The following is a 13,014-nucleotide window of genomic DNA, read 5'->3' on the forward strand; positions in this document are numbered from 1 at the left end:
ACTGCTGCCTCACAGTGCCAGGGACCCGGGTTCAATTCCCGTCTCAGGGTGGGTGGGATAGTGTTGGTGTATGCGCACATAGTGCAATGGGGGTCACCTGTAGTGTGACATGAACCCAAGGTCACTTTCCACCCACCATGTATGTGGCAGGTACTCATGCAAATCAGCTATCTCATATGCTGCAGGCATGGTACATTGGCGAGATCAAACAGAGGCTATGGCAACATACGAATGGACACCGCAGAACAAACAGACAGGAGTATTCCCTCCCAGTTGGTGAACACTTCAGCAGTCTGGGACATTCGACCTCGGACCTTTGGGTGACCATCCTCCAAGGTGGACTTCAGGACAGGCAACAATGAAAAGTGGATGAGGAAAGGCTGACAGCCAAGTTTGGTACCCATGGGGATGGCATCAAGCAGGATCTTTGGTTCATATCACACTACAGGTGACCCCACTACACCACACCCACACATATAAGTTTGTGGGGTGAATTTGTACTTGCAAAATTACATTCCAAAAAACTGCATCAATCTATGTAAGATGCTGTAAATCTGTTTTTTAGATGAGAATCAGTCTGACCATTGTGGTACAGAGTCTCAGAGGGAACTAAAACTTTCTATACCTTATCTGGGCCAACATGACACCAATTGTTAAAGTTCACTTGAGAATGTAACTTTTCTAAAAAAGGTTTTGCCATTTACATATGAAAGAACTGATACCAACATGGTCATTCTAAAAGATGAGAGACTTAACAAACAATCCGGGTCTTTTTCAATATATAATTGCAGTTACATCACACTGTAAACTTTTGCTATGAATTCTGTGTCTTACAATCTTATACTCCACAATCACCTGATGAAGGAGCGTCGCTCCGAAAGCTAGTGTGCTTCCAAATAAACCTGTTGGACTATAACCTGGTGTTGTGTGATTTTTAACTTGGTACACCCGAGTCCAACACCAGCACCTCCAAATCAGAAGGTGACGAAAGTGATGTCATTAAATATTTTTACAGCAAAAGCAGATGGATTTTGTTACCTGACAAGAATCTCCACTTATGGAAAGTAGATGGGAATATGGAGTTCAAAACAGATCAGGCATAATATTACTGAATGATGAAGCAGGCTCAAAGGGCCAAACTGTCTCGGCTTCTGCTCCTAGTTCATATGTTCAAAGGAAAAGGAGAATTATCCCTAATATCCTGACCATTATTTATCCCTTTATCAAAATCATAGAAAACAAATGATCTAATTATGATCACATTGCTGTTTCCGGAAATTTGCTGTGCACAACCCAGCTTTTATGATTCGTAAAATATTTTGGGATGGGATACTTTGCAACATGAATGGAATTTTAAATCTGTTGCTGTGAAATCATTTCAATACAGAAATCATACACAAAGAAAGTTTACATACATCGATTCTTCCTTCTCAAATTTCTTCTTGTTCAAATCTTCCTGTTCTTTCATTCGGTCTGCAGCCTGAGCCTGTTTATCAATTTCAATGAAGCTGTGGCTAGTTACTTTCTGTGCCCCTAAACCAGCCTTCTTAGCACCTAACTGTTTAACAAATGGGAAGAACAAAAGTTTTTATATACAATTTATTTCAATAGTAACATCTCAGATAACTGAACAGTCATAACATTTTTTTTCTTTTGGTTGAGTTGACTCTCATAACAGATTTGAATTAGAAATAATGACTGACACAACATCAAACTTATTTCATCCAGTCCCATCCAAGAAATTACACAAGACTTAATATAAAAAGTCTGGGTTTTAATGATTCGGCAACACAAATGATTTCTGAAGCCCATTATAAAAAGTAAAACATGCACTTAAGTTAGGAGCAATATCACAGAACATTTGTCAGCAAGCAGGAATACAGCTGTACATGGGTTTCCGGAGATATTACTTGCAAAATATTAAATGGGAAATTATTGTAAAATAACAAGCACAATATCATGAAATAAATCATTCGGACACTTGGGTGCAGAAAACTAGAATCTAGTTCCTGTAAACAGACATTAGATTAGATTACTTAAGAGTGTGGAAACAGGCCCTTCGGCCCAACAAGTCCACACTGACCCACCAAAGCGCAGCCCACCCTTACAACTACATTTACCCCTTATCTAACACTATGGGCAATTTAGCATGGCCAATTCACCTGACCCGCACATCTTTGGACTGTGGGAGAAAACCGGAGCACCCTGAGGAAACCCACGCAGACACGGGGAGAACGTGCAAACTCCACACAGTCAGTCGCCTGAGGCAGGAATTGAACCCAGGTCTCTGGCACTGTGAGGCAGCAGTGCCACCGTGCTGCTCACATCTTGAGGTCCAAGGAAGATTCAATACCATTGCAGATGGAACTAATATCATTCATGACAGAAACTTGAAAATTGGTAGATGGACAGGAAAGATTAGGAACTGCAGCATTTTCAGTTATAGTTATTTATGTACCAGAAGTGTAATACTTAAAGCCAAAACAGACAAGGAGTATACAGAAAATGAGCTCTCCGTTTGTGATTACTAACTTTTTTTTGCTGTAAGTACTGTAAGTTGGCTGACAGTTACTCATATACGTTTCAGTTAATGAAATAAAGAACAGAATTCTAAAAAATACACAATAAGTTTCTCTATTAATCATTCAGCCACATAACTTCGAACGACAGAAATAACTCAAAATACATACCATTTTCTTTCCCGCAGTAGGCTTCTTTTTTGTTATGATAGAGGACTTCACTTCTGTCAAAAAATTCAAATTAGTAGTTATTATACTTCCTGATTCTGGAATTAACTCAAGTAAATAATGCATTTCACAGAAAATAGATGATGCCAAATTTACTGAAATTGATATTTTGCAATCAGCTAATAAATTCCAAAATGCATCCATGCATAGCAACTATATGCACAATGTCCAAGGAACAGTGAGCGAATTATAGATTTACAGGTCAATTTTATCACTGATTTATACAATTTAAAAAATGACTTTATGGAAAAAAGCATTTTGTATACAAGCCTCTTGCACAAGTAATATCAGCATGTGAAAGGAACAGTGCTCAGTTATGAAAATCAAGAGATGCAAATTACTACAGATAAGAACAAAAGAGTAAACATTTCACCAGTTAGTTTTAAGGGAAGAGAGCATGGGCAATGATACAAATGAATTAAATTAACTCTTTCCAGCCTACTTTGAGAAAGAGTAAGTCATGTAAGGTCATGGACCTTTTTTCACTATGTGGTGCAAGTGAATAAAGCTTTATATTGATCCACATTAGTTAATTACAAACATCAAACCATTAAAGAAATGGTTATAATCATTACACAAAAGGTTTACGAAACACAGCAAACAAAAGATTAGAACTATTGTTAGTGATATCTTGTTAAGTTACAGGTAGCCCTGGCTATCCAAAAGTAGAGCATTCCCAGGAAATGTTTCTTGAGGTGAAAATGGCATAAAAGTGAAGGTGCATGATTTATATGGGAAAAAGTATCACCATTTTTCATAAAAGCAAAAATCCTCTTTGGATTTGCGAACACAGGTATTAATGCAGGTCTTTCGCAAAAGCAAAATTGCATAAAGCGAACATTTGAAAAGTGGGGGATACCTGTAAAGCTTTTACTATTTTTTCAATAAGACAAGCAGGCATAGCTAGATGACTGGCGAAGAATGAGAGAAACTGGAGAAATGACAGAATGCATGGTGGGTGTGGGGGAGGGGCAGGGGAAACAAAAAAAGAGTCCAAGAGATAAGAGGGAAAGCAAGAAGAGAAAGAGAAGTTTACATGAAAGATCAAAGGAGGAGAAAGTTAGAAGCAAGCGAGGTTGATTTGCCTGTTCAAATAAATTCTGTAAGTGATAGCTGAAATTATTAAGACAGGAACAAAAAGCAAGCTGGAAAGTGTTAAAATAACCAGTTTACCCAAAAGCTGTTTTAAAAAAAACAGAATTATAAACAAACTAAGTGAATTAATTTAATTCATTAAATCTGTGGAGTTAAATAGCAGCTCTTCCCAAGTCCATCTGTACACTTTGCCTCAGAACATCGAAGCAGCCAATGGCAGATCACAAACACCTTAACAATCACCTTTGTTAGGTGTGACTCCTGCAGAAACTAAACTCATTGAGTCAGCTAAAATAGGGGAAACAAAAATGAAAATTTCTGAGTAACAGCCAAAAACATTTTTTTTTACTTCATGTACTGTACTAAATTCCACATATTCTACATCAGAAATTAAAAACTTTAAATTATACATGAGGAAATTGAAATAAAAAAACTTAACCTGAATATAATCACAACAGAATTCAACATAACTAAGCACCTGCCTTCAAACACATTTTCCCAAAACTTCTGCAATATTCTGATGCAAAAATCTTGATTATAAACAACATTGTCTTTTATTAGCTTCAGCCCATGAGTGAAACAAAGATTTTCAGCAATTTCAATTAAAACAAAACTGATATGGCTTTTTCACAGAGCTGTTTTAATTCTGGAAACTGGCTTAGTTTTAATCCATTTAACATCTCTTGCTTTTATAATATCCTAAAAAATTCAGTCCTATTTCTCGCCAACTGATTTGCTTTATTTAGTCAATTTCCATCTTTAGTATATAGCTTAAGTCTTTGAGCACCAACGTGAAAATTAACATGTGCAGTCCATCATTTTTAGTCCATGAATGTAGATAGCCAAAATATTGCAGGCATCACCCAACTAATTCTTTGTGCTGTGAAGCTCTGCACCACAATAAAAAAAAATTTAGCCCCATTTTGTAGTAAGAAATTGGTTTCTCCAAATGTGTGTGTTTTTCAGGGGACATTTCTTTCCTCAGAAATAAATTGAGAAAAATATAAACTCTTGATTGAATATCAATTTCTAACAGCTGTCACAAATAAAGTACATAGTCATGACTAATATTATTTTGTAAATCTTGAAATAACTTTAGTTTTAGTTTTGGGCAAAAATGCTGAGACTGAGCTAAATTTGAGGCCTAAATGTAACCACACCATTCTCCAAGAAGACAGTACACTTATTTTAAAAGGCCTAGTTTATGTAAAGACAATTTATTTTATAATTTATTGAGGAACATCCCATGGCAAAGATGGTCTGGCACTGCTATCAGGAAAGGACCTTCTCCTTTTACTGTAATAAAAACACTCTTTGGATGTCTTTTACATGTGGACATTTTAGAATATCACAAACATCTGATTTCCTACAGAAGTTTTTTTAAGAATTTCAAATATATATTTAAATATTAATTATTATTTTTCAAAATACCAATTTGCAGATTTATGAACTATAGAAGTTATGTAAAGAAATGAACTCAAACAATAAAAGCAACATAAATGCCAAATAATGTACCTAATGCTTCCTTAGGGGAGATACTGAGGCAATCAACATTCGGTCCACTTGCAGGCTCATCTAATGATAAAAACATACATTCAAAAGCACAAAACTTAAACTGCATAGATTACAAGCTCTAAAAGGCTGAAAAACACATGGTTTTCTGGTAAGTTGCAACAATCTGCAAACTGTCAGGATAGATAATTTTTCAATTCAAAACTAAAGGTATTAAAATATACAGTTCTTGTGGATGGTGTTTTAATTGCCATTGTGTGGTGATGACATCCTGACTAGAGGTCACCGTTTCCCATGTGGCAAGTTCATAATGCTGGTTGCATTGCAAGCAGAGGGATCAACCATAGTCTAAGGAAAGAGGATAAAAGTATGTGCACATTCAAAAGCGAGTTAATTTGCGTGCAGGGGACTGGATTGCATATTTTCCTTGCAATGTTTGAAAAAAATGGCCTTTGCTGTATACTTTTGAACTTCACAATTATTGGGTGGACACCTCTACATTCTACTACTCAGTTTAAAAGCAAAGAGTAATCATCCCAATTCCAACTGGGATTGAAGATCAAATTATAACTATGTTTTGAAAACTCTTCCTGTACTACAGATGGTAAATTTACCAGCAAAAGGCATACACAGCATGGTTCTCACTTGCAGAAAGTATTTATTTCAGCTATAATGGTAGTGGGAACACTGGAATTAGCCTCAGTGCAAATCATAAAGCAATCATATTTTCATGAACTCACCAGAATATTCCATAGAAAGAAGGTTGCCTAAAATGATTCACAATATTATAAGTGCTGTTCATGTCAATGAGTTAATGCACAGCTTTGTCATATAAAAAAATTACTTTGTAATATCGTCCTGTATTTCATAAGCCTTGATGAGCTTCATATTAACGTAGCACTTCCAATCAACAAACAATAATAGGTATCAACTTGTACCACTGGACAAAACATACCATCATTTTCTTCTTGCTTTGTGTTTTCAGGTGAAGATGGCTCTAGAAGGGCAGAATTAAAGGTTTGATCTGATGGCTCCATACTGGCTGACTGGAATTAGGCATAAAGGTCTCATGAAATCATAGCAGAAATATAATACAAACTCATGATCAATAATACACTGAAGTAATTATAAAATGTTTTGTTGAATGGCAAACTGTAATATAAAATTAATAATATAACCATAATTTATATAATCTGGACAAGTAAAAGCAAAATCAAAGTCTACAGAGACATAAACTCAATAAATACTGAGCCAGAGCAGGCTATTTTAAGAGTGACCACAAGGTTTTAAGGAGGAAATTAAGGACGTCTGGTCACAACAGAGTTTAAGGAGGGTATTTCAGAGCATGGGGTCTGGGCAGCTAAAAGCATAATGGATATGGGAAATGGAGGTGAAAGCATGAAATAATGCAGAATGGAAGAATGTCGTTTGAGGAGTGTTATAGGGTTGCAAGAGGTTACAGCAAGAATTCTCACAAAACCAGTATCTTCAGATTAGGATCTCTCACCCAGGTGATGCAAGGTGAACTTTACGGACCTGATGCTTCCTTCTCTCTCTTTAGATACTGACAGACTAACCATATTTACGAGATCAAGTGGACATCTTCCATCTCAACATTTTAGTCAGTTAGCAGTCAGTAAATAAACGTATTATTAGGAATCAAAACTGTTGCCACAGGTCCCAGGCTGTTAGGTACTTCATTAATAACCTTTTCATTAGCATCTACATCACCAATATTCTCTTTCAAAATATTTTCCAATACTTTAAGTACTGTTCTGAAAATATTTCTAGGTTTATGAAAATCATCACCATTGCTTAGAAATGTTAAAAGAATCATATCAATAACAAAACTGAGCTCATGGAATAGAAGAGTCAAGAGTTTTTTTTTAAATTGGCTCAACTACAGAAAACAAGCTATGAGATTTGTTTGCTTTGCAAAATGTTGCGTAATGGGTAATGACATACCACGAGGGTCAGCAAGAGGATCACTGTTTTATTCAGTGCTTCAAAAAACTTTGATTTGCCTCATGGCAATGTGAATTACATCAGCAATGTACAAATATTAATTAACTATACTCAAGATCCTGAATTTTATTCCACCCCTGGATTTAAATAGATAGATTAAAATATTACCATTTACAAAATCTGACATTCTAAAATCTGTCTGGAACTTATAGACAAAGTATCCACCATCAACACATCTTCTCAAGTCATTATACCGAAGTGTGAATATTTTTTACACTGTTCCCTGCAAGAGAATCTGTGACCCCCCACCCCCTCCTTTAATATTTAGCAACCAAACCACAAAAATTTGCCTTCAGCCAAATTCGGAACAGGTCACACGACACCACAACAGTTGTCAAGAGTCCCATTCAAGCTGGGGGAGAAGAGGAAAATGTAGTTATAGTAGGTATAACAATAGTCAGGGGAAACAATACTGTCTTCTGCAGCACGAGAGACAGATTCCTGATGAAGGGCCTTTGCCCAAAACGTTGATTTTACTACTCCTCGGATGCTGCCTGAACTGCTGTGCTTTTCCAGCACTACTCTAATCTAAACTTTGGTTTCCAGCATCTGCAGTCATTATTTCTACCATGAGAGACAGGCTGTATGCCAATTCAACACCAAAGTGCAGGACAATTATTCTAGGCTACAGGGGAACTTGGAATGGAAGAGGAAAGATCTGGTTGTAGTGGTTCAAGTAGGTATGAGGTTCTACTGAGGAATTACAAGCACTTCAAGGCTAAAGTGAACTCAAGGAAGAGATGGGAAGGAAGTCAAGAGGGAGGAGGGTCTTCTTTGACTTGCATTCACTACTTTATTTGTTTTGTTGACTGCTTCATGTATCCAATTAGAATCGCTCTCAAACTCTTTATTCAACAATGTTTCCTCGATATTTCATCTATTGTGCATTTATGCATTTACTTTCTGTTACATATTTGCCTAGTTCCTTTTCTATATCTTGCAGAATCTTGGATTCAGATTACCTTACCTGGCAACATGACTTTCATCAATTACATTAAATTCTTGGGCTCAGTTAATAAATTATAAATTTGAATCTGCCTTGGTACCAAAACAAATCTCAAGGACATTCCAGTCAACTTTTTCTGCCAAACTTATTTCTCTGAATAGATGCACACTTCTTTTCACACTGTAATCAAGTTCTTACTCATTTCCGGGTGCTATTGGCCAAATCAACAAAAATGATTTTTGTGACTCAGCACCATCCACATTTAGCTGATGTATTCAATCTCAAGAATCTTAACAATATCCTCTCCTGTGCTAAACCAAGTAGAAAAATACCAGTTATGAAACAAATGAAAAAAAAACTTACATTAGCATGTGAGGCAAAGAAGTCTTCATCTTTACTCATGGGTGATAGAGGTGGATTTTCTGTATCATCGATCCACAACTGAAACATGTCAATATAAAAAAAGGAACACCTTGAATTTTGCTGCTGCTATATGCTCAAGACAAGCACTTGTCTTTACTCTTATTGGGGTATCTGCTTCAGTTTTGACAGGATTAATTGTTTAAAGAATAATCTCTTTAGAATTCTGTTTTGAATAATTTCAAGATAATCCTGAATTTCCTGGAAATGTATAGTAGGTAAGTTAACATAAATAAATTGAAGAAAAGAAAAAGTACAGAATGATACACATGCATCCTTTATCAGAATTGATGATTGAAAAATAAACATTTGATTATTAAAAAAAAGGCAGAAATTGATTATTAAAAAAAAGGCAGAAAATGAGTACTGCATGTACATAAAAAGAGGAACTAAATTTAAAATCTGTAAGGCACTCTATAGAAAACTTCCATGATGATCCATTCCCGATTTCCATTTGTCACATTTACATTGTTAGTTTAGTGCAAGATAAATTCATTAAAGTTTCAGTTCAATTCTTGAGTCTAGACCCAGCCTGATTCCAGAACAAAGGTGACACTAGAAAGAAGGTGCAAATGTAACGTTCTCATTCCTTAAAAAGTGCTCAGGAAACTCATGGAACCTATACAGAATACACTCTATAAAAACTGATCTCAAATCAAAAGCTTTGAGAGAAATTTGCCATTTCCACACTTTATCACTTTTGTTTGGATAGAGCTTTCTGCAAAACAGGGCAGTTAAATTTAAACATTTTAGTCAGATAGCAGTCAGTAAATAAATGCAAACCGTTGCCACAGGTCCAGGCTGTTGGCCAGCACCACTCTAATCTAGAATCATGTTGGTTACTTCAATAATAACCTTTTCATTAGCATCTACATCACCAATAACCTCTTTCAGACTTTATTTTCCAATACTTCAAGCATTGTTCTGAAAATATTTCTAGGTTTATAAAAATCATCACCATTGATTAGAAATGTTAAAAGAATCATATCAATAACTAGTTATCAAAACTGAGCTTTATGGAATAGAAGAGTCAAGAGTCATTTTATAAAAATTGGCTCAACTACAGAAAACAAGCTATGATATTTGTTTAATTTGCAAGATGTTGCATAATAGATAATGACATACCACGAGGGTCAGCAAGAGGATCACTGTTTTATTTAGAGTTTTTAAAAAAACTTTGATTTTGGAATACAGAATAAAACTTGAAAATCTGCTAAAACTGGAAATCTAGAGTTGGCAAATAATGAGGATGATACCAATCAGCTTCAACAAGATATGTATGGTCTAGAGAATTAGGGAGACAAGTAGCAGCAGAAATTTGATAGAGGAGTAGAATGTGAAGATTTTGTACAGAAATGATAGAGGGAGGTAATACAGGCTAAATGCCGCAGTTTAAATGAGTTGGAGGGACTTAAGGTTGACAGGACAGATTAACAGAGTAATAGCAAGCAAATGGGATCTTATGTTCATAATTAGATGTTACTGAGTGCAAAGAATGGAAGTTATGCTGAACTTGTAGAAGTTTCAGGTTACACCACAACCAGGGTATCAGTCTAGCCTGATCATCACTTCAAGGAAGCAGGTGAGGATCCTCGAAGGCACACAGGGCATTCACCATAAGGATTTCAGGGAGAACAATGTTAACTACAAGGTTAGGTTGAAGAATCAAAAGGTTTTTCTCCTTGGAACAAAGTTGATTCAGAGGAAACTTTATACAAGTGTACATTGTTCTGACAAGTTAAGGTCAGGTAGAACAAAATAAATTCCTGGAGGACGACTCCGGCCCAAAACGTCGATTTTCCTGCTCCTCAGATGTTGCCTGACCTGCTGTCATTGTCCAGCAGCACTCCGTCAACTATAACAACGAAAAGCTGTTTCCACTGACTGATGGCATAAAGATGACAAGACACAGATTTCAGGATTTGCACAAGAGATGCAGGAGGATGGGAGGAAGAATTTAATTTAAGCAGTGAGTAGTAATAACCTGAATTGCTCTGCCTATGAGGCTGTGGAAGTGCAGACAAGGACTTTAAGGTAAAATTGCTGGGCATGTTAAGGAAATGAATGTGTAGGGTTACAGAGATACATTGGGGAATAGGACTAACAGGTCTGCTCTACTCAGAACCATCATGGACTCAATGGGCTAAATGGCTTTCTTTAGTGATGGAATGACTGTCAGAAAAGCAAAGTACCAAGCAGGCAAAAGAAAATAATGATATGGTGATAGCGTACCAGGTCACCTCTTTAGCTTAAATGCCTAAGATAATTATCCTATTATTACTGATCCTATCTAATGTTCCTGATTTAAAATAACTTTATATAAAATTTGAGTCAATTTTTTAGCTTACCCTGGTTCCATATTTTCGAGTTGCAGCAACCGCCAGTGATCTGAGCTTCTCCCTATAAAGTTGGGCAGCACGGCTGTTGTATTTTGCATTCGTGTCATTGGTGTTGCAACCATGTTGATGGAAGAAAGCATTCTAATGAAAAGACAGAATGATATACACATAAAGATGCAAAGTAAAGAAAATATGGATTTTATTTGCCACTGTATTTGAATGGACACAACACTAATATCTAGAATCATTGAGAATGCAAGCTACTGGCTGAGCTTGTGACGGCAAAATGATTCACGCTAACTTGAAGTTTACAGCATTTTGTATTGCACAGTGGGATTATAACTGAAGAGTGTGATTAGAGTGTTCACAGTTGGACTTTTCTTCCTCTATGCTCGTGGGGTGTGGTATCGCTGGCTGGCATTTATTGCACATTCCTAGTTGCCCTTGAGAAGGTGACAGTGAGCTGCCTTCTTGAACAGATGCTGTGCTGGAGATAGATATACAATGCCATTAAGGAAGGAATTCCAGGACTTTGACTCAGCGAAAGTGAAGGAACAGCAATATACTTTCAAGTCAGGATGGGGAGTGGTTTGGAGAGGAACTTGCACGTGGTGGTGTTTCCATGTGTCTGATGTCTTTGTCTTTCAGTTGTAAGTAGTTGTGAGTTTTGAAGGTGCTATCTGAGGATCTTGGCTGAATTTCTGCAGTGCATCTTGTAGATCTAGTGTTATTGGAATTTCATTCATCTACACAAATAGAGAGTATTACATCACACTCCTAACTTGTGCCTTGCACATGGTGGTCAGGCTCTGGGGAGTCAGGAGGCAAGTTACTTGCTGCAATATCCCTAGGCTCTGACCAGCATTGGTAACATCTTTGGGTATCGAGGAATGATGGTTAGATTGTCTCATATTGGAGAAGGTCATTGTTACTTGTTACAATGCTGCTGGTCACTCTTCAGCCTAAGCCTGGATATTATCCAGGTGTTGTTGCATTTAAATAAGGACTGTTCCAGTATCTGAGAAGTTGCAAATTATGCTAAACGTTGTGCAATCATTGGCAAGCATCCCTACTTCTGACCTTATAATGGAGGCAAGGTCATTAATGAAGCAGCTGAAGCTGATTGGGCCAGGGACACCATTCTGAGGAAAACCTGCAGAGATGTCCTGCAGCTGAGATGACTGACCTCCAACAACCACATCCATCCTCCTACGTGCTAGGTACAGCTCCAACTAGAAGAGAGTTTGCCATCGGATTCAGTTTTGCTCGGGTTCCTTGATGTTATACTCAGTCGAACGAAGGCTTGATTTCAAGGACTGCCTCTTTTACCTCACCTCTGGAATTCAGATCTTTTGTCCATGTTTGAACCAAGGCGATAATGATGTCAGGAACTGAGTGCCTGGCAGAACCCAAACTGGGCACCATTGAACAGGTTGCTGCAAAGCATGTGCTGTTTGACAGCATTGTTGATGACACCTTCTCGCACTTTACTGATGAGTGCGCAGCGATGGGAGAGTAGCTGGCCCATTTCAACTTATCCTGATTAGTGTGCACAGAATGTACCTGGGCACATTGTCTGGTAGACACCAGTGTTGTAGCTGCACTGGAACAGATTGCCTAGGAAAGCGGCAAGTTATAGAACACAAATCTTCAGTACTAACACCAGAATGTTGTCAGGTCCACAGCCTTTGCAGTATCCATTGCTTCCAACCATTTCTTCATATCACATCGGAGTGAATCAAATTGGCTGAAGACTGTTGCAAATGGTTCAGCTTTATCCTTTGCACTTACGTGCTGGGCTCTTCGATCATTGAGGATGGGAATATTTGTGGATCCTCCTCCTTTAGTGGGTTAATTGTCCATCACCATTCATGACTGAATGTGGCAAGACTACAGAGCTTGGGTCTGATCTGTTGGTTTGGGATCACTT

General features: G+C 37.2%; 1 protein-coding gene across 2 annotated transcripts in view; it reads right to left on the reverse strand.

Annotated features, from left to right (window-relative positions):
- Positions 1 to 13,014, reverse strand: part of LOC132824956 (ADP-ribosylation factor GTPase-activating protein 3-like) — a 68,006-nt gene that overhangs the window by 28,962 nt on the left and 26,030 nt on the right. Inside the window, exons 4-10 of one of the 2 annotated variants that reach the window (XM_060839866.1) lie at positions 11,094 to 11,225; positions 8,689 to 8,766; positions 6,310 to 6,400; positions 5,358 to 5,417; positions 4,086 to 4,130; positions 2,691 to 2,743; positions 1,416 to 1,558 (exon numbers count right to left, since the gene is read on the reverse strand). In XM_060839866.1, the coding sequence (XP_060695849.1) occupies positions 1,416 to 1,558; positions 2,691 to 2,743; positions 4,086 to 4,130; positions 5,358 to 5,417; positions 6,310 to 6,400; positions 8,689 to 8,766; positions 11,094 to 11,225 (602 nt within the window). The remainder of the gene's footprint in view (positions 1 to 1,415; positions 1,559 to 2,690; positions 2,744 to 4,085; positions 4,131 to 5,357; positions 5,418 to 6,309; positions 6,401 to 8,688; positions 8,767 to 11,093; positions 11,226 to 13,014) is intronic. The other variant, XM_060839869.1, reaches the window with a different exon arrangement.

The sequence above is a fragment of the Hemiscyllium ocellatum genome, chromosome 19, assembly GCF_020745735.1.
Source record: "Hemiscyllium ocellatum isolate sHemOce1 chromosome 19, sHemOce1.pat.X.cur, whole genome shotgun sequence".
In the NCBI taxonomy this organism is placed as follows: domain Eukaryota; kingdom Metazoa; phylum Chordata; class Chondrichthyes; order Orectolobiformes; family Hemiscylliidae; genus Hemiscyllium; species Hemiscyllium ocellatum.